General features: G+C 42.9%; 1 protein-coding gene across 1 annotated transcript in view; it reads right to left on the reverse strand.

Moving 5' to 3' along the window:
- The window catches only part of DNAH12 (dynein axonemal heavy chain 12), a 1,449,067-nt gene that overhangs the window by 304,900 nt on the left and 1,116,454 nt on the right, over window positions 1-27,713 (reverse strand). The window contains exons 59-62 of the mRNA XM_085624669.1: window positions 21,166-21,338; window positions 8,539-8,679; window positions 4,598-4,756; window positions 1,375-1,422 (exon numbers count right to left, since the gene is read on the reverse strand). Coding sequence (XP_085480795.1) covers window positions 1,375-1,422; window positions 4,598-4,756; window positions 8,539-8,679; window positions 21,166-21,338 — 521 coding nt within the window. The remainder of the gene's footprint in view (window positions 1-1,374; window positions 1,423-4,597; window positions 4,757-8,538; window positions 8,680-21,165; window positions 21,339-27,713) is intronic.

A 27,713-nucleotide genomic window follows, 5' to 3' on the forward strand; every position in this document is an offset into this window, starting at 1 on the left:
CTACCAGTCTGCATCAGATTTCAACATCATAGTTGAAATGTCATCCAGGTCTGGAGAGATGTGATTTTTTTATGATGATACACTTTTTTCCACAGAGGAATGTTGCACCTTCAACTGCCAGCCTTTTAAGGGAGCAGGTAATACTTTGTGGCAACATTTGTTTTAAAGTAATTGAACCATAATCTTTCATTTTAAATGGGAGTTTGTGGTTTCTAGTTCTCCTCACTCTTTGGAAACTAACTGCCAAAATGGCAGATGCCCCTGCACTAATACCAATAATCATAGGAGCCCGCTTGGAGTAAAATATACTTTTACTATTTTTCCACTGAACAAATTTAACATAAAGGCCCTTTTCCTCTTAATTTCTCTGGAAAAAAAATCTTTAATCTAAATCTACAAATTAATATATGAAATGTTCTGTTGGCCTCCACCCCTGGGAAGTATAACTTTCCCCTGATCTCTAAATGGGTATGTAACATTTCGCTGAAAAATACGCTGAGTATCATTAAATATTGACCTAATGAACCAGTTTAGTTATAATTGGCCTTAACATAAAATAGGAAAATATTGTTAATCTAAGTAAGCCTTTGTCCCATTTTTCCGTGTTCCACCTGATGATCCTGAAATATAAATTCTAGGACAAAATGTTGTACAAAATGGTCCCTGTTATCCATCATTCTTAGCAATGTTTTTAACAAAAGACTATAGGGGAAGGTTAACAAAAAGTAATTTAAAGATGGTCCATGAAGACAAATGTATTTGCTATAAGGGAGATGGCAGTCAAACTTCAAATTTATAGACTCCTTCAAAAAGAGTATTGTAGCTCTTATACAACACTCTGGGCACATCAAATACCCAACACTCTATAATGCTCACAAATTTCATGGTAACCCGAGAAGTCAGTGACGAAGTTAATGCTGAAATCACCCATATTCCATATTAATTCATTAGTGCTAAATCAGAATTTTCCCAATTTAACCTAAACCTCTTTCTCAAGAGGTTTGGTTAAAAATAATCATTAATCACTGTTAGTTATTAGTCAAAGAAGAATTTGGGAACTGAGAATTGAGCGTCTGAGTGTCATCAACATAAGTTAGGACCCATTCTTCCACTATCAGCAAAGATCACCCATTGAACAATACACAAGTCTCATATTTTATTTTTTAATGAAACTGGTATTGTATCTTAAAGACACCACTATCCCCGAAAGTCATTCTGAAGCCACAGAGGCCCAGTGAAGTCCAGAATGTAATTATGTATGAAACGGTTATTGTATATTAAAAACACCATTATCCCCGAAAGTTATTCTGAAACTACAGAGGCCCAGCGAAGTCCAGAATGTAAAATGTTAAGTTTGAAGTCCATTATACTTACCTTAGCTCAACATTCCTTTGGGCATGTGTCCCTTTGGACCCTTGCCCGCTGTGGGGAAGGGAGAGAGCAGAACAGAAAATGTATTATGATTAAACAACCATTATGACCAATCAGTGATTTTATGGAATTTAGTTCACATCTGAAGCTCAATGGTTATATCTGCCATTTGAGCCCAAAACAGATTTGTTCCATATACAGTTCATTTTGAGGAAGAGAATTTGTGTTAGAAAAAGAGGCAGAATCAGTGTTAGCCAAAATTCAGAACAAGTACAGAACTCGTTGATGAATACAAAATCTTATATACCTATAGCTCTTACTCTCTAGCTTAAGTATCTTTCATGCTCTTTAAATATTCTTAGTCATCAGGCTGGGAATCCTTGGTATTTTTGTACATAGAATTACCTAAATCAAATAGCTAACAATCTCTGTAACCTTATTTATGGCTTTTGTCTAAAGCCATATCTTGCATTCTAGTCATTTGAAGGATAGATATGCTGTCTGAGGCCTGAGCTTCTGCAGTTTGAGAAGCTTAAAAACAGTTCTGCTGATCGAAAGCTAACATCTGTAAGATCTATTTATTCCTGGGTACTGCTATAATTTGGAAAGCTAAAACTCTAGGATGTGTAATCTTAGACACACATCTGTTCTATCAGGCTTGATGCTCCAATTTTTCTGTCACTTGGTGAATAACTCTGCTGTACAATGTCTGACCCTGGAAGTCCCCTAAGGGATACCTCTACCATCTAATTAAAGGCAAGGCTTGTGTATCTGGGGAAGTTGTGGGATGTTTCCTCTGTGGGAGGCCAACCATTGCATATTATGTGTCCTCAAGTTCCATCAATTAGTTGCATTATTGTGGGATGAAGTAAGGATTCAAGGAACAATACTATCAATAATAGCAGAAAACTCACTTTAAAATCTGGTTTTTGACCCTGTTGTTTAGTGGTATATTCCTTCATCAAAACCCTAAAAGGTCAGTGATTTGAGTCCTTGACTTTACTAAGAGGGTAGACTTGAAAGCAAAGAGGTTAATTGTATATACATGGATCCACTTACCAATTAAGAGCTCAGCAAATTACAAAAAATTAAATCTGTGTGTGAAAAGTATACGTGTGAACAAATGCTAATTGTTTACATAAATACCATAGTCATGTCATGTGACACCTTCCACAATTGCTGGTATTTTAAAGAACAAAAAATGACTCTTTGAGAATTTTGATCCCATGACAAGTTTAGCTTGAAATTGGCAGCACACGAAATGAAAAAGCAGGTGTCAGAGGTGTGTGCAGTTTCCCATGCTAATTTTCTCATGTCACAACTTTTGATTCTTGTAAACTCAATCATAGCGGAACAAATAAATCGTGCCACATACAAGTAACACAAACTATTTTACAAAGTCTCTGGCATGATATTACATTTAAATATTTGCAGCATGTACTACTGGATGCAAAAGTACGTGGTCTACCACCCATTAGGAAAAAACACAAACTGCTACTACTCAGATAACTAACTAATTACATTTGGAATAAACCAAGGAGATTTGGTTCACCTAGGATTACTCCTGGTTCCATCTAAGACTGCAAACTCAACAGGTCTGTTCTATATTCCCCAAACAAAAGTGAGATGCAGAAATATATGCTTGTAAAATTCAAAAATCAGACAAATAATTACATTGACAGAGTAAACAAGTCTGGTTTTTGCACAGAAAACTGCCATTGTTTTATGGAGTTTGAAGCCCCAGTCTTCAGATTCCAATGGTACATATCATACCTTTCATTTGGCTTTAAAAGAACTAACATTTGTAAATTGTTACACTGTAGGGTATTGTGCACAACCCAAACAATAATCGCAGCACAACGGTATTAAAGGCTCATTAGAGTACTGCACTTCAGATATCCCACATAAGACCATATGTTTTTTGCGTCCTGCTCTATAGTATGTAGGGTTTGATGCACAAAGTCATTATAAAGGCATAAAGCAAAATCACAGGGTCTGCAACAAAAAAGTGGCTTTTTGGTATATATGAAACCAATTTTGCTAGCCACAAAAGCATGTCAGACTCATAAACTTGGGTAACCTACCCATACTGAATTTCAATTAGGAAGGAGTGCTTAAGGGGCATGCCTTCCTGATTTCGATTTGGATATTATGTAGCAATGGTTAGGGGCTGCATTTGTGGTTGCGAACCACTGATCAGTTCCCAACACCTCAAAGTAGATGGCATCTGAGTAACATAGGTCAAGGTGCTTTAATGGGACACCTTACCCTTTGTGAATGGTGTTGCCATCCAGAAACCTTGGGCTGCTTTACAAAAAAAGGTTCCCCATTTGGGAATGCAAGCACAGGAATGTTGAACTGCAAACCAACATCCATGTGTTTGTAGGCAATTGCAGGGGTCAGTAATACTCATTGGGAAAGTCCTGTGACTGAAATGTTTGCAACACAACCAACCAGTCCATAAGTCCCATTGCAAAAAAGAGGTTGCAACTAGTCTGTTGGCAATTTGTTACCAGTCTTTTTGTACATGAGGCCCATCGTGTTTCGACAGCTCCATCGGTTTTAATCCATACTTATATTTTGGTTGGTGAAACAATGAATTTGCAACATTTCTACATTTATTTACCTTATAAATATACACTCACACTAAAATGTGTGTAAAGCTTTAGTGCTTAAGACCCTCATTACAAGTAGGTGAGAACATGGTGCAGACAGATTTTTTGTGTCCAATTTAATCTTACAACTTCTAAGTAGATTTCGGACTTATCTGACAACTCTTCCACGCACACATTCTACCAGGTAAGAACTGAAGAAATTTGTCTCGGGGGGGGGGGGAAAGGCACAAAGATGAGTTTTGAAACTGAAAAAGAGCTAACCCCAAACACATTACCTCTTGTGCACATATGCAGCAATTAAGTTTTACTAGGAAATCTTGGCATTTTTAAATGTCTTTTTGCAGTCAACATTGCACTGCTTCTAGCCTTGACTTTACCAATGCCAACTAGGTATGGCAATTAAAAGAAGATCTAATGTCTGCATTTTCCATTTTAAAAATATATATACAAGCTGAAGATCAGTGAACAGATTGCTTTCTGCAGTACATACGTGTAAAAATCCATAAAATTAAAAAATTTGTAATGCACGACACTGTGATCATGAGACGAATTCGCCCAATATTTGGGGTTATACATTTTTATATGAAGGAACCAATATCTTTATATTTTACCTGAGTCCTTTAAATGATGGCAAATCATTAGCACGGCAGATTTCATCCCAGCTCCTATCTGGCAGCCATGAGGGGTCTGGATTTGGTAATTTGTTCTCGAGGCCAACTCCCCCCGTCAAGAAGAACATAAATTCTGCATATTCAATCTCCTTCTTGGCCCTGCATGGAACCACAATGCACAAAAATATACCTTTTAAAAAGTATAGGTACAATCTAGTATGGCAGATGGCTGTTTAAATACACCAAATTTGTATTGGCTATTAATGGTAACGTTAAAAGCAGCATATCTGACACTGACACTTTAATCAGTCACGAAAGACCATCATCTCTTTACAGATAATCACTTTAAATATTTCTGCAATATGAACTTTTGGTAGTACCAGAGAAAAGCAACACTGTGAACATCAATATATATTAGGATCAACAGGGATGTGGATCTTGTGTCTTACATTACTCGTGCCACTTATCCTACAAATATTTCAATTTGTGGAGACTGCCTGATAAGGTGGAATAGTGAATAAAGAAAGAGATTTAAGTATCTGTTAATTATATCCAGAAGAGAAGATAGGGGCCCGATTCACAAAAAACTTGCAGAATTCACAAATGGCATTTATGAGTAGTAAAGTTAGACTTTTGTCTCAGTTTTGGTCTCAGTTAAACTTAGGACCCAAATGTATGTTTAACGGAGACAAAAGTCTAACTTTACTATGTGTAAATGCCCTTTGTGAATGCCGTACGTGGTAAAGTTAGACTTTTGTCTCAGTTTACCTTCATGAATCAGGCCCAATGTGTTTAGGATGGACTTCGAGTCTTATTTAGAGTTTGGTTGAGAAGATACTCAGTTACAAAGGTGGTGGATGTCCTGTCTGCTGTATTACAAGTGCCTTATAGCCTATGGCACTTGTAATACAGCAGATAGGCTATCCACAATGTTCTAACAGAGTTCCCCATTCCCAAAGTCTAAATGAGGTCCTTTGATTTTAGAGTTTTAGGCTATGCACAAGATATTTTCAGCATAGACATGCACAACAGTCTGTTGAATGAACTTCTTATACCTTTTAAGATTAATCAAGCAGCTAAATTTAGCAAATTTGACTTTAGAAATGGGTGTCAGATTTTTGTATGGATTGGTCTTGCTGATCAGTAACATACAGAGAGAGAACAGTGTTGGGATCATTTTTTTGCCTATTATTTGAACAGTGCTTCTTGCAGCAGTACACTCTACTTCAATGAGCTTGCAGCTATTGCTCAACCTTGGAGTGAATCAGTCATAATTAGCATACAAACATCTCCAAACGAATATTTGATTGAAAAGGCACATACAAAATTTATTTCAAAATTGCATGTGACCTTTAAGAAACATGATCACTTTGGGGCGAGGAAAAAAAGTGTGTGTTAACATGGTTTAAAGTTACAAATCTAGACAAATACAAGGTTGTTCCTTCACCTTTGCATGGAATTTACAAACCAATCAACTGACTTAAATGCATCAATGTCAAGTTATTGCAGTAAAATAATACATTTTGACTTTTGCACATCAGAAGAGTAAACTAGTTTCACGTGCACGGATAATTTTGTAATTGCCAATTAGTGGAAACTTCTTTTAGCCATGTGCTGTACTTGAGCTAGAACTAGCTTCGTACTTAACACCTCAGGTACAGTGAGATAAAAAAAAACATATTGGGCCAGATGTACAACCATGTCATTTAGCGACTCGCAAATTGCGCCTCGCTAAATAGGGATTGTACATGGCCTATTAGAATTTGCATGCGCATATGGGTCGCAAACTTGTTTGCGCATGCAAAATAGGGTCGTACATCTAGCCCATTGTTTCCAACATCTAAATACCTGAGCTATGGTTCTGCTATTGATAGCAAGGTCCTGCTTGCGAATAGTGTTTTTGTCACAGCTTGATGGGTCTGATGGATGTGTTCCCTCTCTAGATTGTTTTAAAATATCTGAGCTATAGCGCCTGACCCAAAAAACTTTGTTAACATGATGTCAAAGTCCCAGTGGAATTACTTGTCTCTCATGTCGCACTGGCATTGCAGAATGGCGAACTGTATATGGTGATGCCCAGCACATAAATGGCATTGGCACGTTTACCAAAACAAAGCTACTGCAGGTTCACATTTCAGATATCCAGTGCAAACTGTGGGGAACACAAAGAAAAATGGATTTACATATATTTTCAACTGTGGCCCAAAAGATGTTGATGGCGATGACCAAGTTTGGCCAATGTGGAAAATGTGCATGTAATCCTGTTCTTCACCATGGAATTCTCTCCAGATTCATAAAAGGTAGAATACCTTTGCACATTTGTAAGATCTGCGAACACATGTCACATATTTATATGTTTTCCAGAAAACACGTGTCCAATTCGGCAACATTTACTGATCTTTTTTTTAAGCATCTAATTAGCCAAATTGAAACATTAAAAAAATATTTGGATGAAAATGGCACTGTACAACACTACATAGCAAAAACAATAGGCAGGAAGTGGTGTCCCAATCCTTAACTACATAGAGCTGTGAAACTGTGGCCCTGCCACCTTTAGATTTTCAGAAGGCTGTACTCTACCATCATGTGGTTCAGAAGTTCATTTTTGATGCCCACGGAAGATCATAACAAATTCAAGCCTGGGACGACAAGTCGCAGAAGGAGTGGGGAGCACTTTTGAATCATAGAGAACACCCATGTTGAAGAACCAGGATTACAAATAACATTTCCTTTTTGACAAAGTGATCCTCTCCAATATTAATAACAAGTAGAATAGAACCTACAAAAGCAGAACCTCTTGAATGGATTAGAAGACGTTCTTGATGGCTGTTTTGCCTCTTTCAACATTGTCATGCAATCAACAGGTAGTATCATTTGTATTTAAAGATATCAGGAGCCGAGTGGTCAAGTTTAATGATTGGGGGCTGCGGTTAAGATTTCTTTTTGGCAGCATCAGCATAAGAACTCATCTGATTGGAAGATTCTTGTGCTGGTTCAGAGAAAACCGGAGAAGGTGCGGGTACCCCCAGCGATAAGCACAATCTGAAGCAATTTAAATTATCTTGTCACTCACCTAGGTGAATAGAGGAATTGGTTGAAAGGCATAGGGAAATTCTTTTGACAAAGTTGTTGTAAGGTCAGTTCCCAGACAGAAGGGTCCTGGAAACTTGTAGTCATAAATGGGACACTTTGCGTCTCAATCTCTGGTATTTCCCAATCTGACACGATGTCTTTAAACGCATTGCCATTCAAGACCCATTCATGCTGTTCTAGTAAAAAGCACTGATTGAAGTTTAGTGTACCTAGAAGATGAATTGCTATGGTCTAAACTTGGACGTAACTACTATTTGGGTCCTTTTTTGATGAAAAAGTAAACCACTTTGTCCCACTATGTTTTGAAACCATCCCTATACCATTCAACTCCAAAATGCATCTTGTTCTTGAATAAGCTGATTCAGCATGCCAGGAGTTTTCCATGTCAGTGATAATTATGGATGAGGAGAAGAAAACCCAATATACATGCTTCAATAACTAGGAGGAGGCCAAATTAAGAAATATCTGAAAAACATGACTGAAACAGGTTGCACTTATGGATCTTACAGCAAGATATTTAATACCCTACTGAAAGCAAAATCAGTGCACACATCTGGATTGAGATTGAAAAGGTCATCAGCTCAGAAGTCCAACTAACCTAGATATGTGTTCAGTCATCTACAATCACCGTTGGTCAATTAAAGGTGAATAATTTGCTTTGATTATTAAGCCAGTGAGCTTCCTTCCATGAAATAAACAACTTGGAAAGTCAAGTTCCAGTCTGGAATTGCATTTTGGTAATACAGTTTAAATTCATATTTACAAAATAAACACACTGAAATGCTCCATTTAACAAGAGGTAATGTAAAAATATGGCAAAATCCACACAAAATTAGCTATCTCCTTACATGAGAAGGTTGCAGCAGAGTAGAAATGAAAAGAGCAGCTTGTCCTTCTCAAACAGCGAGCGGCACACATTGCAGTACAAGTTGTATGTGAAGTGGTCGTTCAGGTAACGAAGGCGTTTTTCCAAGATTTTGGATTTGTTACTGAAACAAGTAGAAAAACACAAACTCAAATAAACATCCAAGCAGAAAATGAGAAGGAAGAGAAAGAAGCAGAACTTTTCTCTTCTGCCAAACTGCAATTAACAGAATTGTTGCATTATTATACATGACTGAGTTATATTAATAAATACTTTGAAAAGTAAATTACCTGAAGCTAATAGTAAATAATACAAAATTTTATATTCATGCGCATAATTTGTTAAAATTGATACTGTTTGGTGTGTGAAAATCAATGTCAAGAGAAGGGGTTCCCTGCTTATGACTAGAGTTCCTAAGGTAGGGATAAAAATCAAGGTCAAGAAAGTTCCAAGGAAACTATTCATTTAACAAACATGACTAAAGGCACGTACATACAAAGGAGAACATGCATATAACTTTATATGAAACTGGAAATGTTTATTATGTAAGATAATAATTTCAATTTTTTTTATAAACGCATAAATAAATCTATTCGTTTATTTCTTAAAAACAATGCATGTCATCCCCGACACCACAGTAGACACGAATGCATCAAGAAAGGAAAATTATTGTGCTTTGATATAAATCTACATCAAGTTTTGTCAAATGATATGTTTCTTTCTAACCAAGAAACTATGGTGTCGAGATTGTGGCTACAGTAAGTTTTCTTATTGTTTCTCTACGCACGTTACTGCGAACCGCCTTCTTCAGGAAGTCACAAAATGTGTATATCAATGATGTGTCTTTGAAGCCTTGTGATTTAAGCTCCGGAGTCATACGTGGCTGTGGCTCGGAAAGTTCCTACTATATAACAATTTCTTATCCTCACAATGTTGACCGAGTGGTGATCTCGGAGAAGGGGTCCCATGAAAGTAAGGATTCCCAAGAAGGTAAATATTCAGCTTAATATTGAGATAATTCTCCGAGACGAATTTCAATCAATCAATCAATCAATCAATCAATCAAAACATTTGTAAAGCGCACTACATACCCGCAAGGGTCTCAAGGCGCTGGGGGGGGCTGCTACTGATCGAACAGCCAGGTCTTGAGTGTTCTCCTGAAAGTCAGCAGGTCTTGCGTTTGTCGTAGGCTCAGTGGCAGGGTGTTCCATGTTTTGGCGGTGAGGTGGGAGAAGGATCTCCCGCCGGTGGTAGTGGCCAGTGCAGGTTTCTCAAGTGGGGGGTGATGTGGCTGTGGCGTGGTACGTCGAGGATCAGTCGTGCCGAGGCGTTTTGGATGCGTTGCAGTCATTTGATGAGCTTGGTCAGGGCTCCCGCGTAGGGGGCGTTTCCGTAGTAGAGTCTGCTGACGAGGGCCTGGGTGACTGTCTTTCTTGAATCTGTTGGGATCCATTTGTAGATCTTGCAGAGCATGTGGAGGGTGTTGAAGCAGGAGGAGACGGCGTTGACTTGCTTGGTCATTGAGAGCGTTGAGTCTAGGATGATTCCCAGGTTGCGTGCGTGGTCTGTGGGTGTTGGGGCTGTCCCCAGTGCTGTCAGCCACCAGGAGTCATCCCAACCTGAAGGGTTGGAGCCGAGGATGAGGACCTCCGTCTTGTCCAAGTTCAGCTTCAGGCAGCTGGCCCTCATTCAGTCGGCGACGGCCTTCATTCCTTCGTGGAGGTTGGCTTTGGTGGTGATGGGGTCCTTGGTGAGGGAGAGGATCAGTTGAGTGTCGTCGGCATAGGAGATTATGTTGAGGTCGTGCTGTCGGGCGACGTGTGCAAGCAGGGTCATGTAGATGTTGAACAGTGTCGGGCTGAGGGAGGAGCCCTGGGGTATGCCGCAGATGATCTCGGAGGCTTCGGATCGGAATGGGGGGAGGCGGACACTTTGGGTTCTGCCTGAGAGGAAGGATGTGGTCCATTCCAGAGCCTTGTCTCGGATCCCTGCGGCGTGGAGGCGTGCGCGTAGTGTGCGGTGGCAGACGGTGTCGAAGGCGGCGGAGAGGTCTAGGAGGATGAGTGCTGCAGTCTCACCGTTGTCCAGCAGGGTCCTGATGTCGTCGGTGGAGGCAATGAGGGCGGTCTTGGTGCTGTGGTTGCTGCGGAACCCTGACTGGGAAGGGTCCAGGATTCTGTTTTCTTTGAGGTATTGGGTTAGCTGTTTATTGATGATTTCAAATGACAGGAGATACACGGATACTGCAGTTGGCACAGAAGCTCTCAGACGCCGGACATGGACGTAACTGATTTCTGATTGTGATCAGGAATCCATCTCAGATCATTCCCTCTAGCTATGATCCTAAAAAACACACTCGGTAAGATTACCGCATGTGGACTAAAATAATGTTTCACCAAGTGCTATTGCACCGCAAGGTGTGATCTAACATATTTATGTGATCCTATATGCTACATGTGCTAAGGCAAGTCTATTCCATAGCTTAGGCTTCATGGTCCCCCATCAATTATCCCCCAGGCCCACATCATACTATTGACACAACCACTCCCTGACATTATAAAAACTAGAAATCCTCAAACTCACAGCCAGGCCTTGTCAGAGATTGTGAGGGTAACCTCAAGTAATCGTGCCTGGAACTGCACAGCAAACAGAACTTCTTCACTCCCATTACCATTGGTAATTCAGCATTCCTTCTTCATATCAATCAACACACCAAATAAAAGATGGGAGATGAGAACAGAATTCGGGAGCAAGAAACACCTCTGGAAACACAGCTAAAGCAGGGTACTGGGCTCATTTTCACACCCATCCCAAGCTCCCAACCTAGTGCCAGGAAGTAGTGGTTGAAAAATGTTCTTTAGAACCAGTTTTACCAGAGTATTCCCTGTACCGCACAGATACCAACAGCAATTTGTATGGGAGCCGTGCTTAAAATTGGGTGCTGCAAACACCATTTGTGACTGATTTGAAACTTGCCACACAACTCAGTACGAGATAATGGTGTGGTACTTCTGTTCCAACTTTGCAAGTGACAACAGCCTAGCAAAAAAGAGAAACAGCAAGTTTTGAAATTTCATTTGTGAAGGTCTTATTTAAGGAAGCCACACTTTCTTCTATGGTAAATGTATTCTGATGACATGCATGGTATTATGTAATGTCCTCTCCACAATGCTTTGTGGGTGCACTCCTGCATAGCACAAAATTGCAGGCTTTTCGATGGCAAAAAACACAAAATCGCAGAGTACCAAAGGCCTTTACGAGTTATAAATCTGTTTGCAACTCGCAACGTACACATTATAAGACTTTACAAATGACAAGGAAGATGGTTCATGACCCCATCCTGCAAACAGCAATGAAATGTAACAATTGTGACATCAACAGTAATCACAAATCACTAAATGGAAGATGATACCTCAAAGGGGGTGTAAGCATTTTACAAGTGGAAACTTACTATTATGGGCACTTCCACTTTGTGCATGTAGGATGTGGGCATCGGAGGAACAGACAGCTATTCAGCAGACCGCTGCAGTCTCTTTATACGTCCCTCTGCATCATGCTGTTTTATTTTTAGATTGTGGCCCCAGTTATTTTAAAGAACAGAGGTTACTATGCTGGTATTTTGTAAACAGAAACGCAGGGAAGGAGAGGCACTGTCCTCTCAGGCCTGCATTTGCAGGTATTCAGACAGATTCACCAATGGAACTGCATAAATCCTTTTCAAATATCATGTCTGGCACAGTGGAGGATTAGTACATCAATCGCAGTGCAAACATATTCTTGGTAAGTGCGCAGAGATATTGCCCAAAATGTTCCTCAGCAAAGCGACCCAAGAATGGTAAATGGGGCACTGTTGTTAATGTTAAAAGGAGGGTATTTTTACGAATAAAGAAGGGCAGACTCTATTTACTCTGTGGGAAAGTAAATCAGCTTAAGTGAAATTAGCAAGACAGTGACACTTTAATGAGGGCGAATGGTAAAGACCAGGGCAGTATACCTGATCATGTATAAAACAATGTGCTGTCCAAGTCCCGGACCAAAATCTTGCCTGCAATTGGAGAGTGAAGTATTGTAAGGCAGACCAGCAGTTTCAAACCACTGGTCAGCTTTTCAATTCATGGGTATGCTCAGCTCGTAAACGAGTGGGTTGGGATCCGTCGCAGAAAGATGCAGTCAGTGACTTAACTGGCCTGTGGGGATGTTTGGGGGGTACCTTGGGGCCACAGCTCATGGGTCACCCTTGGTAGTCCTGGCCCCTTGATATACTGCTGTAAAGCAATTGTCGTCCAGAGATTTTTATTTTTGATTTGTGTTTTTGCATTATTAGAGAAGTAATTTACCTTGGGTAGACCTTGCTATTCCGGGCAACGCACAGGGTGCACTTCATTCAAAAGACATAATGCAAAGCCAGGCAATGTTCAATACACTCAGTTAAAAATCCGAAAACCAAGTTCACAGTGTTTGTCAAAGAATGTGAAGAAGAATCAGAACTTTGCAAGTATTGGGGAAATGTTTTATACATGATAGTTCTAGTGGAACACTTGATACATGCTGAACGAGAAGATGATTTAGAGCTGTACGTGAAGACTGTGGAGTAACTGATTACTGTGTTTCGCAAATTCTATTGCTTAAATTACCTGAGATATGGGTCCTGGTATTTGTACAGAGTGAAGAAGCTTAAGATAGAAAACCCATACCTCTACAGAAAATTCATCCAAAGACATTTTGTTGTTGAAGACAGAAAGGGAAGGCGCAATGCTGTGACTTCAGATATAAAACTGGAACAGACAATCCAGAGATCACAGAAAAGCTACAAGGGAATTGTTGGTCAGACATGTAAAAGTGAATATGTAGCTCAATGGCAGCTAGTTTACCATGTAGTCCTTTCTATTTGCAATGTTTTCAGAGAGATGACAAATTCAAAAATTAATGGAGCATCGAGAAAATGTTCCTCTCCACGAACTTGTGGGAAAGAAAGGGGACCGTTTTATTATTAAACATGTTGACAGCCTTCTTTATTTCATGCCGCAGCAAGTAAACACCTTTGAAATTACTGAGCCTGTATGACTACACAACTTTGTGACCAAACAATATGTGAATAACTATATAAAGACATGTCTACTAGATAGAAGGGGGATGGGAGCACACTGCTACCTCCCAGCACAGTTCGCCCCTTTGCATCCTGGTACATGCAGTTCAATTTAAATGCTTACTTGAAATTTTGCAGAGTGTCTCACCAAAGTTGGTGCAGGTTAGTGCTGTTAATCTCTAGACACATGTGTTTCTGGATTTCATCCTTCTTCAGTAGAGATAAAACGAAATTCTTCTGGGGTTTGCTGAGAAAGCTGCCACAATCCTCTCAGGTCTCTGTACCTCTCCCTGGCGCAAAGGTGCCTCCCATGAGCTCGTCAACCCAGTGGCTCAAGGGAGCCTTTTTGAAACAGAAGGGGGATGGGAGCACACTGCTACCTCCCAGCACAGTTCGCCCCTTTGCATCCTGGTACATGCAGTTCAATTTAAATGCTTACTTGAAATTTTGCAGAGTGTCTCACCAAAGTTGGTGCAGGTTAGTGCTGTTAATCTCTAGACACATGTGTTTCTGGATTTCATCCTTCTTCAGTAGAGATAAAACGAAATCCTTCTGGGGTTTTCTGAGAAAGCTGCCACAATCCTCTCAGGTCTCTGTACCTGGGAGGTAGCAGTGTGCTCCCATCCCCCACATGTCTACTAGATGTCCTGCAACAGGGATCGAAACTATGCACAGAACTGAAGCAGGAGAGATTTGTATTGAAAGAGAAAAAGCTGTTCAACATAATCACTAAAGATAAACTTCCACGCTTTACGTGCCATAGTAAGAGTTTCGTCCAACCAGCCACTACAAAACAGGTTACAAAATACAACTATCGCAAGCACATAGAGAGATGGATGTAGCAAAAGAAAAGGGGGAATTTATCAAGGATATTCTGTTGCATGCTCTTTGTCCAACAAACATATTATTTGTTGGAGATGCTGCAACCAAACCAGTGAAGCACAAACTCATCCAAGAGCTAAAAAATACTCTCACCCGAAGAAATTCAATTAGAAAAGGTGCCCTCATTGATAACTGCTGTTGTTGTGAACTATATGTCACAATTGCGAATGGTCAAGATTTCAGCCATGCAAAACTTCGCAGAGGTCGTTCAGACTGTTCTACAGATAGTGAGTGTGCACGCTGCGAGAACTGCACATTGTCTTTGACAGTTATCTTGAATTATCTGTCAAAGAATGTGACCGAATCAGATGTATGTTTACAAGTGGAACAATTGACCTTGCCTGCATAAAATATTTGACACCTATACCTGTGCATCTTGATAAATTCAGGTCATCAACATCGAACAAGATGAACTTGCTGATCCTTCAGTGAACACTGAATTTCCAATTATTCCAAGTGTAATTATTGTCAATGAGGAGTTGATACCTGCAGAGACATTTATTTAAAAGGTACGGGCCAAATTGTTCAAGAACTTAACAGTAAATTCGAGAAAGCTAACCTTCATGTTGTGCCACATGTTGAGTGGGGTGTTCAAAATGGTTCCAATCGAGTCATAGTACTGTCAAATGACACAGATTTTATTATTGTGCTAATTAGATTTGTTGCAATGTTCATAAGTCAAGGATTGTCAGAGTTATGGATATGTTATGGAACAGGCGAGAAAAGACACCTAATCCTGCTTCATATTCTGTACAAGAAACTTCACCCAGAGATGCCCAGTCATATTATCAAGGCACATATTCGTACGGGTGATGACACTATGAGCAAAATGGAACAAAGCTTGGAGGTTTAACTGCTGAATCTGTCAAGTTTCTAAAAAGGGTTGCCAAGAAAGAAGAAGAATGTGACTATAATGACGCAAAAAAATACCATGTACGTGAGTGGAAAACGAGTTCTGACTGTCATTTGACTATATTCGGACAGTGAGTTCAAGAGATCCGTTCCGCTAAGTGACCTTCCACCGACATCATATTCTGTGTGTGCACACATTAAAAGAGTGTTCTACTTGATCAGAAGATGTGTAAAAGATTTGGATCATGCATATGTAGAGAAAGATCCATTGGAATTTCGTCGGGAAGATATTGATGGGGTGCTAAAACCTATGAAATGTCTAAAGCCTCTACCCACAGAACTTACACATATATGTACTTGCAAGACCTGTGCTACAAAAAGAAATGTTATGTTATTTGTACACTTCTATAGCGCACGGCCACTCCACTGGAGTATCCCGGCGCTTTAACGAAGACTCCCAACCGAAGATGGGGAAAAACATAACACCAAAAGGGCATACAAACACAGAAACAGCATCAAGATTACGGGAAGAGCAAAGTCTTAAGAGCCTTGCGGAAAGACAGAAGACTAGAAGTCTGTCTTAGAGAGATTGGAAGATCATTCCAGGCATGAGGGGCTAAGTGACGAAAAGATCGTCCTCCTGCTCTTGCTCGTTTGATAGTGGGAACACTCATCTTTGATAAGGACGAGGATCTAAGAGATCTGGGAGGGGTATACCAGGACAGTCGTTTGGAGATATATTTGGGGCCTATGCCATGCGAGGCCTTGAAAGTCGTGGTCAGAGTTTTAAATAGAATCCTTTTTGCAACTGGAAGCCAATGCAATGTGGCAAGAAGATCCGTGGCTCTGACTTTCCTTGGAAGACCAAAAATGGCTCGGGCTGCAGAATTCTGGGCGATTTGCAGACGCCTGACCAAATATTTGGGAAGTCCCAGAAACAGAATGTTTGCATAATCCAGCCTGGAGCAGATCAGTGCCTGGACAATAATTTTTCTGTGCTGGATAGAGACTAGAGGGAGAAATTTGCGAAGCATCCGCAGGATGCCGAAACATTTCCCAGTAAGAGATTAAATATGTGGTCCGAAAGATAGCTTGTTGTCAATCACCACTCCCAAATTTTTGGCTTTCACAGACGAGCTAGTGGGAGGAGACATATCTTTCGGCCACCAGGTTTTCCAATCGGGTTCAGATGTACAGCCAAAGAAGAGCAGCTCCGACTTGTCTGCGTTGCACTTCAGCCCATGGCGTCCAAACCACTCAAAGACAGCACTCAAACATCCGTTGACCTGGACACTATCAAACTGACCATCCCTGTTACTTACAAAGAGGAGCTGGGTGTCGTCAGCATAGCTGACAATCCGGGCGCCAAAAGCCTCCGCTGTCACCGCCAGGGGGGCCATAAAGATGTTGAACAGGAGGGGGCTCAAGATGGAACCTTGAGGGACCCCCACTTCAAGTGGTGACATTTCAGCAGAGAAGGGTGGCGCCCAGATTGTCTGCCGGCGGTCGGCTAAGAAGGATTTAAGCCAATTCCACACCGTTCCCCGCAGACCAAAGTCCCAGAGTCTGGAGAGAAGAAGTGCGTGGGGAACGGTGTCGAACGCCGCCGACAGGTCCAGCATAATAAGTACCACTTTTTTACCAACATCCAACTCCTCCCTGATGGCATCTGTGACTTCAAGGAGCGCGGTCTCCGTGCTGAAATTTGCACGGAAACCAGATGGAGTATTATGCAACAGACCCCTTTCCTCAATAAAATTGGAAATAGATCTGTGAGCAAACCTTTCAGTCACTTTCGCCAGAGCAGGGAGTAAGGAGATGGGTCTGTAATTTGCATAGACTGCAGGGTCGAGCGCAGGTTTTTTTATAAGTGGCAAGATCATGGCACTCTTCCAAGCTTTGGGAACTACCCCGGAAGAGAGTGACAGATTCAAAATGGGATTAATCAAATCATTAAGAACAGGTGCCATATTTGCTAGACACTTGGCAGGGCAAGGATCCTGTGGAGATCCGGATTTGAGACTTGTCAGAATAGCAAGAGAGCTCTCATGATCTAGTAGGGGAAAATTGGACAGAAAGGGGCCATGATCTGGCAAGGGACACCCCAGACTTGTCGTATGCTGCTGGAAAGTGGCCTGGAGAGATGATTGAATAGAGGTGATTTTCTGTACAAAATAGACAGCTAATTCCTTCAACCAAATTTCGGAGTGGGCATGGATCGGAGTATAAGCAGAGGGGGAGGTGAAATCTTTAACCACCCTGAAAATTTCCTTGCAAGAATGCTCCGCTTCATTTATTCTAGATTCCAGATAGGATTTTTTACCATCCCAAATTAATTTATGGTAGGCTCGAGTCAGCGTCTTAAATTTTTGCCTCTCAGAAAGATCATAGGATCGCCTCCATGCTCTTTCTGCTTTCTTAAGATCTTGTCGTGCTTTTTTTAGATGAGGGGTAAACCAAGGGGCAGATGTTCTGCAGAGTTTTGTTTCATGGCCGGAACCAAGCTCTCTAGACGGTCTGTGAACCAATTATGGAAGAGATCGCTGTACTCCTCTACATTGTCAGAGGTGGGACACGGGAAGTTAGTTAGAACATTTGATAGCATCTCTGTAGTAAGAAGATGGAAAGATTTAGAGAGATGCTTTAGCGACCCTACTGGTTTAGACCGTGATGGAACCATGACAGAGATGGAAAAAGTGATGAGAAAATGATCTGACCACAAAACTGGCATGGGAGGGTCAACACAGATAGGAGAAGTAGAAAAAATCTGGTAGAGCGTGTGGCCTTTATTATGAGACGGTCCTGCCACATAAGGAGATAGGCCAAACACGGAAGTAATATCTAACAGTTTTAGAGTGTCCGGATCCGAGCTATTATCCATATGGATATTTAAGTCACCTAATAAAAAGCAATGATTGGACCTAAGGCATGGTATTGATAGGGCTGCCTGTAGTTCTTCCAAAAACAGCCCCACCGAACCTGGTGATCTATAGACCAGGATACCAGTACAGGCCTGGGAAGATGAGAGCTGGAGAGTAAAGCCTAATGCTTCGCAGCCCTGTATATTATCTACTGAGAAAGTATGGCATACAATATTCTTATTAACTATAATAGCCACTCCACCACCTCTACCAGATGACCTATCTTTCCTATAAATGTTATAGGCAGAAGGTACGGCATTTGCCAAATCGGGTGAGGAAGATTCGGACAGCCAAGTTTCCGTAAGGAACAGACAGGATCTCTTAGAATCCTGTAACATATTCCAAATGTCTAGAGCGTGGCCGGGTAGAGATCTAGTATTCAGTAGTAAACATTTATGCAGAATAGGTGGGCTGACCTGTGTAAAAGAATTCCGAGCAGGAAGGCGCCAGCCACAAGTACTACACCCTGTCTTTATATCTCTGTAGATATACTTTTCTCAAATATTCAACATTTTGCAAATGTACCACAAGTGATTGCCGAAACAAATAAATAAAGTGAACTATTATTATTTGCTTCATTTCTATATATGTCTCTTCTTCCTCTTTTATAGCCGCTATTTTGGAATATAGCAGAAGGCTCATCTGAGGAGTTATTTTCTGTCTCTATAAGGCTACTTGACCCCCATAACCTATGTTTTGACACCAAAATGAGAATATAGGTTTCATGGTTCCTGAAATATTACAACCTCACTGCAACATATCCGCCATTTTGAAAACTGTCGTCCAGCAAAATTCACCCCAGATCAGCAATGTCTACCCAAGCTAAATTACTACTATAATGATCCAAAAACACAAATCAAAAATGAAAATCTCTGGAACAAATTTTTATGGAGTTATATCAGGGGGCCGGGGTTATGGGGGTATGCTGATTCTGTGCCACCTCATTTACGGGGTGCAATCAGTGTGTCTCACAACTGCTTGTTTGCCAATGTGCCTGCATCTGCAATATGGTGTAGGTGCAAGAACAATCATTTTCTACAATTTTTATGGGGTCATGTCCCCATGCAAATGAGCGACCGTCCCCTTGCGAAAATTTGAGCACCAGGTTGTGACTAGCCTATAGGGCAATCAGGCAGTGACAAGGGGGCTGGTCTGACAGGTCAATGTGTGTGCCGTTTTTTTTACTGTTTGTGGGCCTGTTTTAAGGTCTAGTGGGCTGTTTTTTATAGTTGATTTCCCTAATATTAAAACAGACATTGTTTGCAGCAAGTTCAACTCCATTCAGTCTTCCGTACCTTGCAAAATGCTTATACAATGTGCCTTTACAAGTTCAAAACTGCCCAATTTGCAAAGATGGACCACTTTTTTTAGCTATTAAATTCCCTTATGGGGCCACTTATATTTTGGTGCACAGGCCAATATTCTGTCCCAGTCACATTACACCTTTTATGTCAGTGTGAACCATATTGCAGTAAATGTGTTGTCAGGGTACCGCCCCCCTCTGTATTTCCAAATGCAAGCACGATGCCCATTTCTAGGGCATGTAGTTAAATATGGGCCTTGGAGTCTGGTTCGATATTTTATTTTTTACGGTGTGTTAAATTACACCACAGTAGCATACTTTCTGTGTTAGCTGAGAAAAAAAAACACTGAAATCCAAAAATGTTCCAAGACAACATAATAACAAAAACAAAGGGTAAATGGAGAGAAAAGGTGACCAAAATGCATTCATGTGAGGGTACCTTCAGCGTACCTGCCCTCTACTGCAACTACCGCTCTTTTTAAGACAAAGGTCCTGTGATGGGTATGGGAAGATGTCAATGTGAGGAGAACAGATTTAGGTTTCAATCAATCAGTTTTTGTATAATGCACCTCTATCACCCCTGAAGGTATCCAGGTGACGAAGTTTTGCAGGTCTTAGTCAAACAGCCAGGTCTTGAGTCTGCTTCTGTGTTTTCCAGGGAGGGAGCTGTTCGTATGTGGAGGGTCAAGTCATTCCAGGTCTTGGATGCAATGTAGGAGAAGAACTGACCCCCACATAGGCTGCTATGCATGCAGAGGGTGTGAGCGAGGCTCACGGCGGAGAGCAGGTGTCTGATGGGTTGATTGACGTTTACGCGGTGGTTGAGGTAAGCTGGCCCCAGGTTGTGTAAAGCATTGTAGGCTAGTGTGAGATCCTTAAACAGGCATCTCTTCTGGATGGGGAGCCAGTGGAGGTTCTGGAGGTGGGGGATGATGTAGGTTCATTTTGGAAAGTAGACTATGGTCTGGAGTCTCTTGAGGAGCTGAGTGGAGATGCAGAAGTAGTCTAGCCGGCTGGTGACGAGGGCCTGTGTGATGTTCTTTCTGGCATTGAAAGGGATCCACCTGAAGATTGTATGGAGCATGCGGAGGGTGTGGAAGCAAGAGGAGGCGACTGCCTGGATTTGGCAATTCATGGTAAGTCTGTTGTGGAGGATGATGCCGAGGTTCTGGGAGTGGTTTGTTGGTGTGGGTTTGATCTTGGAGCTTTCGACCACCCTACAGCTTGGACCATCCAAAAGTAACACTGTCCCATAGTAATCGCTTATCTCCAGTGATAAAAGAATGGTAACCAGCGACAGGCTTTTTACACTGCTAGGCGCAGCCAATATATTAAACATAGCATTAAAATTAGCATAACATGCACAGCACAAGGACATACCTTATTGCAAAAAGTGCAAAGGAATGTCTATTTGTAAAACTGTATTGATCATTAAGGATCAATACATCTCCGGCGTTACATCTGTACAGTCCAGAGCCCGCCACTTCACCCATCACAGACTTTGCACTATCAGAGGACCTACTCGCACATGACACTTGTCGTCTTAGCTCACATAGCACTTCTTACCTGTCCATGATGGAGTTAATGAAGAGATTGACAAACCAGCTCAACGAGTACTGGTACATAGGATCGATATTAGCTAGATCTGCAATGCTGAAGAACAGCACAGAGGAATGTTTGGCAATTGGTCTGTAGCCCTCACGAGATTCTGCTAATTTAATTTCTGTTTTTTCAGCAATCTAAAAAGAAAATTGAAAAGTAAAATCACATCAGCAGTTGCAATTATCTTATTGATTAGGCTGGTAGAAATAATTTCAAAATTTGAATGCAAAAAAGCTAATATCAAGTTATTTTTCGGTGTGACAATGTAATTGGTGTTCTATAAACCAATATGAAAAGTGTGTCTGGTTAAATTTTATGGACAGTTTTATGGAATGCAGAAAATATAATGAAATCAAATAAGTGTAGTTCAGAGAATCAAGGTTAAAGTTTATTAACACCCAATGGCTATGAAGAATAAAGATGAACATAAGTTTGTACATGTACATTTATAATATGCAATAAACAATGGATGCATTTCCCTCACGCTGGCCAACACCAAAGCTGTCATCAGGCAATAATATGAGCCTCACTAGAGAGGGGCTTTGACTCTGCCCACATGTTGGGAGCCAGGAGTACGTTTTGATTGGGCATAAGTTGTGTGCTTCCACAAAAAAAGTGCTTGGCTTCCATGCAGATGTGATCATTTTGATTTTTTATCGTGCTAACTGAGCCTGAACTTTCAGGGGCACACACATGACATTGTCATTGTAAAGCTAATAAAAGTGTCATAGACAACTAGTAACTGATGGTGTTTTTCCTCTGGCAGCAGCACAGATGGAAGGAAGGCAGTCATTAACCTACAAGGTTTTTTATTTCTAGCTTGACAGTGTAACTGTCACCTAAGCTTTTAACCTACACGAGTATTATTCTACAGCTCTTTGCTTCCACACAAATACATATCCATCCCCATGCTATTTACTTGCAATGCTTCACATCACCATACAACATTCCTTTAATGCCAGACCTATTGGCATTACCAATGCTTGTTATCTGTTTGTATAGTCTAAAGCACATACATTCAACTTGGGAATTCTCAGAGTTCGTACTAGAACTGCAGGCGGGACTGATTGGAAACAGTGAACAGTGGCTGCCTCTTTGTTTCCGAGCTGTGCTGTCTGCAGCCCATCCATTAATTCAGAGAAATTCAAAGTTAAATGTATACGCTTTTGACAGTGTAATCTCATAAAAAGAGGCTCTCATCTCTGATCTTGTACAGTGCTCCCCTTCATGATATGAATGTGCTGTAATTAGTGTAGGGCAAATGAACAAGTTACTTACCTTCGGTAACGCTTTTTCTGGTGGATACAGTATCTGTCTGTGGATTCCTCACCTTTTGAATTACCCCCATATGCAGCATTCCACTGAACTTTTTCTCCTCAGCTCTCCAACATTGACGAGGATGTCACAATGGAACGGCTCCGCAAGCAACTCCGCGTGACATTAGCAGAGCCATACGAAGACCTCGTTGGCGTGCTGACGTCAGTTCCACCCATTTATTCCATGCCTTCGAGGCAAACGGGAGAATCAACAACATTTTCTCAAGTAAACAGAGTCTACAAACACAGCCAAAACTGTAAATTTCTCATCATAGATATTTCCTAGTGCCTAGCACCACATGATTCTAACAATAAATCACATAGATATACATTGATTATTTTTCGGTTTAAGCAGGCAAGCAACGGGGAGGTGGCAAATACTGAATCCACCAGAAAAAGTGTTACCGAAGGTAAGTAACTTGTTCTTCTGATGGATACATCTGCCTATGGATTCCTCACCTTTTAAATTGAATCCCCAAGCACTCCCGCTCTCGATGGAGGGTGCCTGCCTGCTATACCCAAAGATTCTGCAGCACAGAACGTGCAAAATGGCCATTCCGCCTCACCTATGAAGCCAAGCAATAGTGCTTCACAAATGTGTAGAGGGAGGCCCAAGTTGCCGCCTTGCAGATGTCTACAACAGCAACACCTCTAGCTAAAACCAAAGAAGAGGACTTAGCTCTGGTAGAATGAGTTTGAATACCTTCAGGATGCTCCCTCTTGGCCAAGGCGTAGCAGAAGTTGATACAGAGGATGATCAACCTGGACAGAGTTCTCTTGTGGACTGCCTTGACCCCCAACTTGCCCACATATCTGATGAAGAGTTGGTGGTCCAACCTGAAGTCCCTGGTTCTGTCCAGCTGACCACCCTCTTAGGGTCCAGGCAATGAAGTCTCTCCTACTCCTTAGATGGGTGAGGTAGAGGGTAGAAAATGGGCACGGTGATGGACTGCCGTAGGTGGAAAGGAGTGACCAACTTAGGCAGGAAATCAGCTCTGGCCCAAGAACTATCTCATCCGCATAGAATGATGTAAACAAGGCTTGGAGCTAAGAGCCTGCAATTCACTCCCCCTCCTAGCGGAAGTGATTGCAACCAAAAGAACAAGTTACTTACCTTCGGTAACGCTTTTTCTGGTGGATACAGTATCTGCCTGTGGATTCCTCACCTTGTGAATATCCCCTGCGCCAGCATTCCACGGAACTTTTCTTCCCCAGCATTCCACGTCGACGTGGGCGACGTCATAATACACCGGCTCCGCTCGCGACTCCGATCGACGTCACCGGAGCCATAAGAAGCCCACGTCGGCGTGATGACGTCAGTTCCACCCATTTTTTCCCCCTGCCTTCGAGGCGAACAGGTGGACTAACAACAGACTCAAAGTATACACAGCATACAATACACCAACACATATGCATAGCATACAAAGGAAAAGAATGCTAAATAAACAAGCATTTCCTATAATTGCACAACAAAGTATAAAAACATATCAACAAGACCTAGTTCATGGTATACAAAGGTGGACAACGGGGAGGCGGGTGGGTCAGTGAGGAATACACAGGCAGATACTGTATCCACCAGAAAAAGCATTACCGAAGGTAAGTAACTTGTTCTTCTGATGGATACATCTGCCAGTGGATTCCTCACCTTGTGAATAGATTCCCACAGCAGTCCCCACTCCCGGAGGAGGGTGTCCACCTTCCTATACCAGGAAGTCCTGTAACACAGAGCGCGCGAAGTGGCCCTCCCTCCTCATCTCTGAGTCCAAGCAATAATGCTTTGCGAAAGTATGGAGGGAGGCCCAAGTCGCGGCTTTACAAATGTCTGCCACAGGAACACCCCGGGCCAAAGCAGATGTAGATGACTTAGCTCTAGTTGAATGCGCTCTAATGCCATCAGGAGGAGTCTTACCAGCCAGGGCGTAGCAGATCTTGATGGTCAGAATTATCCATCTTGACAGCGTGCGCTTGTGCACCGCCTTCCCCTTAGAACGACCAATATAGCCAATAAAGAGCTGGTCATCAAGGCGAAAGTCCTTGGTTCTATCCAGATAAAAACTGACAGCCCTCTTCGGGTCCAAACGATGGAGTCTTTCCTCCTCTTTGGAAGGGTGAGGAGGAGGGTAGAAAACAGGGAGAGTAATGGACTGCCCCAAATGAAACGGAGTGACTACCTTTGGCAGGAAAGCAGCCCTGGTCCTGAGAACCATCCTTTCAGCATGAAAGGTAAGGAAAGGAGGATTGGAACTAAGAGCTTGAAGCTCACTCACCCTCCTTGCCGAGGTTATGGCCACAAGAAAAACCACCTTAAATGATAACAGCCTCAAAGGACAAGTATGAAGAGGCTCAAAAGGGGACCCCATTAGAAAGGTTAAAACAAGATTAAGGTCCCACTGAGGCATTACAAATGGAGTGGGAGGAAACATGTTTGTAAGGCCCTTGATGAACCTCAGAACAACCGGAGATTTAAATAGAGAAGGTTGATCTGGGAGGCACAGAAAAGCCGATAAGGCCGAAAGGTAGCCCTTAACCGTGGCCACAGCCCTGCTGAGCCAAGGAAAGAGCAAACTGAAGCACATTGGACAGACGGGCCTTTAAAGGATCAATGGATCTCTCTCCACACCACTTTACAAACTTTGACCACCTGTAGGAGTAAATGGACTTGGTGGAGTGTCGCCTGGCCGATAAAATAACGTCCACCACATCAGGCGGGAGAGAGAAAGAACTCAGGTTGCCCCGTTCAATCTCCAGGCATGAAGGTGTAAGCTCTGGAGGTGGGGGTGTAGAACCTGCCCCTCCGACTGCGAGAGGAGGTCTGCCCTCAGAGGGAGACGGAGCGGAGGGCACGAGGAGAGGTGGTGAAGATCTGTGTACCACACCCTTCTTGGCCAATCCGGGGCGACCAATATAACTTGGGCCCGGTCTTGGCGAATCTTCCTCAGAACCCGAGGAATCAAAGGTATGGGAGGAAACGCGTAAAGGAGTTGTGAGCCCCAACTCAACCGAAACGCGTCCCCCAACGCCCCCTGCATCGGATACCGGAGACTGCAGAATGACGGGCAGTGCGCATTCTCGCGGGTGGCAAACAGGTCCACCCGAGGTGTCCCCCACATCCGAAAGACATGACGAACCACCTCCGGATGGAGCCTCCACTCGTGATCGGCGGAGAACCGCCGACTGAGACTGTCCGCACGTACGTTCAGCACCCCGGCCAGATGATTTGCCATCAGACAAATCTGATGGTCCTGAGCCCAGGACCATAGACGTAAGGCCTCTCTGCACAGACAAAGAGACCCTACTCCTCCCTGTTTGTTGACATACCACATCGCGGTCGTGTTGTCTGTCAGGACTTGAACAGACTGACCGCGAAGGGAAGGGAGGAAGGCCTTGAGCGCCAAACGAATCTCCCGCAATTCCAAAAGGTTGATATGAAGCAACCTTTCCTCTGGAGACCAAAGACCCTTGATCTCCAGATCCCCCAGATGAGCACCCCACCCTAGGGTGGATGCATCCGTTATCACTGTGGCCACCGATGGAGGCAGATGGAAGGGCTTTCCTTGAGACAGATTGCCCTCTACGCTACACCATGAAAGATCCGCTGCAGCTTCTCTGGAGATCTTGATTGACCCCCTGAGATCTCCGTTGTGCTGATACCACTGCTTGCGGAGGCACCACTGGAGTGCCCTCATGTGCCAGCGTGCATGGTTGACCAACAGAATGCAGGAAGCGAACAGACCGAGCAGGCGAAGGACCTTCAGAACTGGAACAACCGCTCCACTGTGGAATAAAGGGACCAACTCCTGAATGTCGAGAATCCTTTGAGGAGGAGGGAATGCTCGACACACAGTAGTGTCCAGTACCGCCCCTATGAACAGGTTGCGTTGAGAGGGCACCAGGTGAGATTTGGGCACATTGATCGAAAAACCCAAGTTGAACAACAGCTGCGATGTTACCTGCAGATGATGCTGCACCATCTCTGGGGACTCTGCCTTCAGAAGCCAGTCGTCCAGGTAGGGAAAAACTGGAATCCCCGACCTCCTGAGATGGGCAGCCACCACTGCCATCACCTTTGTGAAGACTCAAGGTGCGGTAGTAAGACCAAACGGGAGGACCGCAAACTGGTAATGTTGCGACCCAACCGTAAATCGGAGATACTTCCTGTGTGACTTCGGGATTGGGACATGGAAGTACGCGTCCTGCAAGTCGAGCGACACCAAACAGGCCCTTGCTGCAACGCTTGAAGAACCTGCGCAAGGGTCAGCATCTTGAATTTCTCCTGTTTCAGGTAAAAGTTCAAGATTCTGAGGTCCAGTATCGGACGCAATCTGCCGTCCTTTTTGGGAATCAGAAAATACCGGGAGTAGCATCCCTGACCCCTTTCCTGCTCCGGAACCACCTCTATTGCACCCTTCTGGAGCAAGGCTAGAACTTCCTTCTGCAGGAGAAGCAGGTGGTCCTCCGAACAATAACCTTGGCAAGGAGGGTAAGGGGGAGGAAACTCCCGAAAGGGAAGGGCGTACCCAGTCTCTACGAGGTTCAAAACCCAAAGGTCTGTTGTAACCGATTTCCAACCCCGTAGAAAGTAGGACACCCGACCCCCCACAGGCCTTACATGATCCAGGATGGGGGATCTAGGGCTGCTTCCCTGAGGCCTCATTGGGAGCAGAGGAGGAGGAAGAAGAGGGGTTGCGTCCAGAACCTCTCCGACCCCTTTGCCTCCCTCTATAGGACTTATAGAGGGGATTCTGCTGTTGCTGCTGCTGCTGCTGCTGGGGCTGCCGGTAAGAGCGAAAAGACGATCGCCCAAAGCCCCATAATTTTCGAAAGGTCGAACCCCTTGCCGGTACTTGCAGGCCCAAGGATTTTGCAGTCAATCGGCTGTCCTTAAAACGCTGAAGGGCAGAGTCCGCTTTCTCCCCAAACAGCTTCTGACCATCAAATGGAAGATCGACCAGCGTAGCTTGAACATCCGCTGAGAAACCAGAGTTACGGAGCCAAGCCTGCCTTCTTACAGCAACAGACGACTCCATGATCCTTGCCACGGAGTCCGCAGTATCCAACCCTGACTGGATAACTTGCCTGGCAGCCGCCTGAGTGTCCGCTACAACCTCCATGAAGGATGACCTATCCCCTTCAGGCAACTTAGGAGCCAAGGACTTAATGGAATCCATTAGAGCGTGCACGTAACGCCCCAGCAGG

Source organism: Triturus cristatus, chromosome 9, assembly GCF_964204655.1.
Source record: "Triturus cristatus chromosome 9, aTriCri1.1, whole genome shotgun sequence".
Lineage (NCBI taxonomy): Eukaryota > Metazoa > Chordata > Amphibia > Caudata > Salamandridae > Triturus > Triturus cristatus.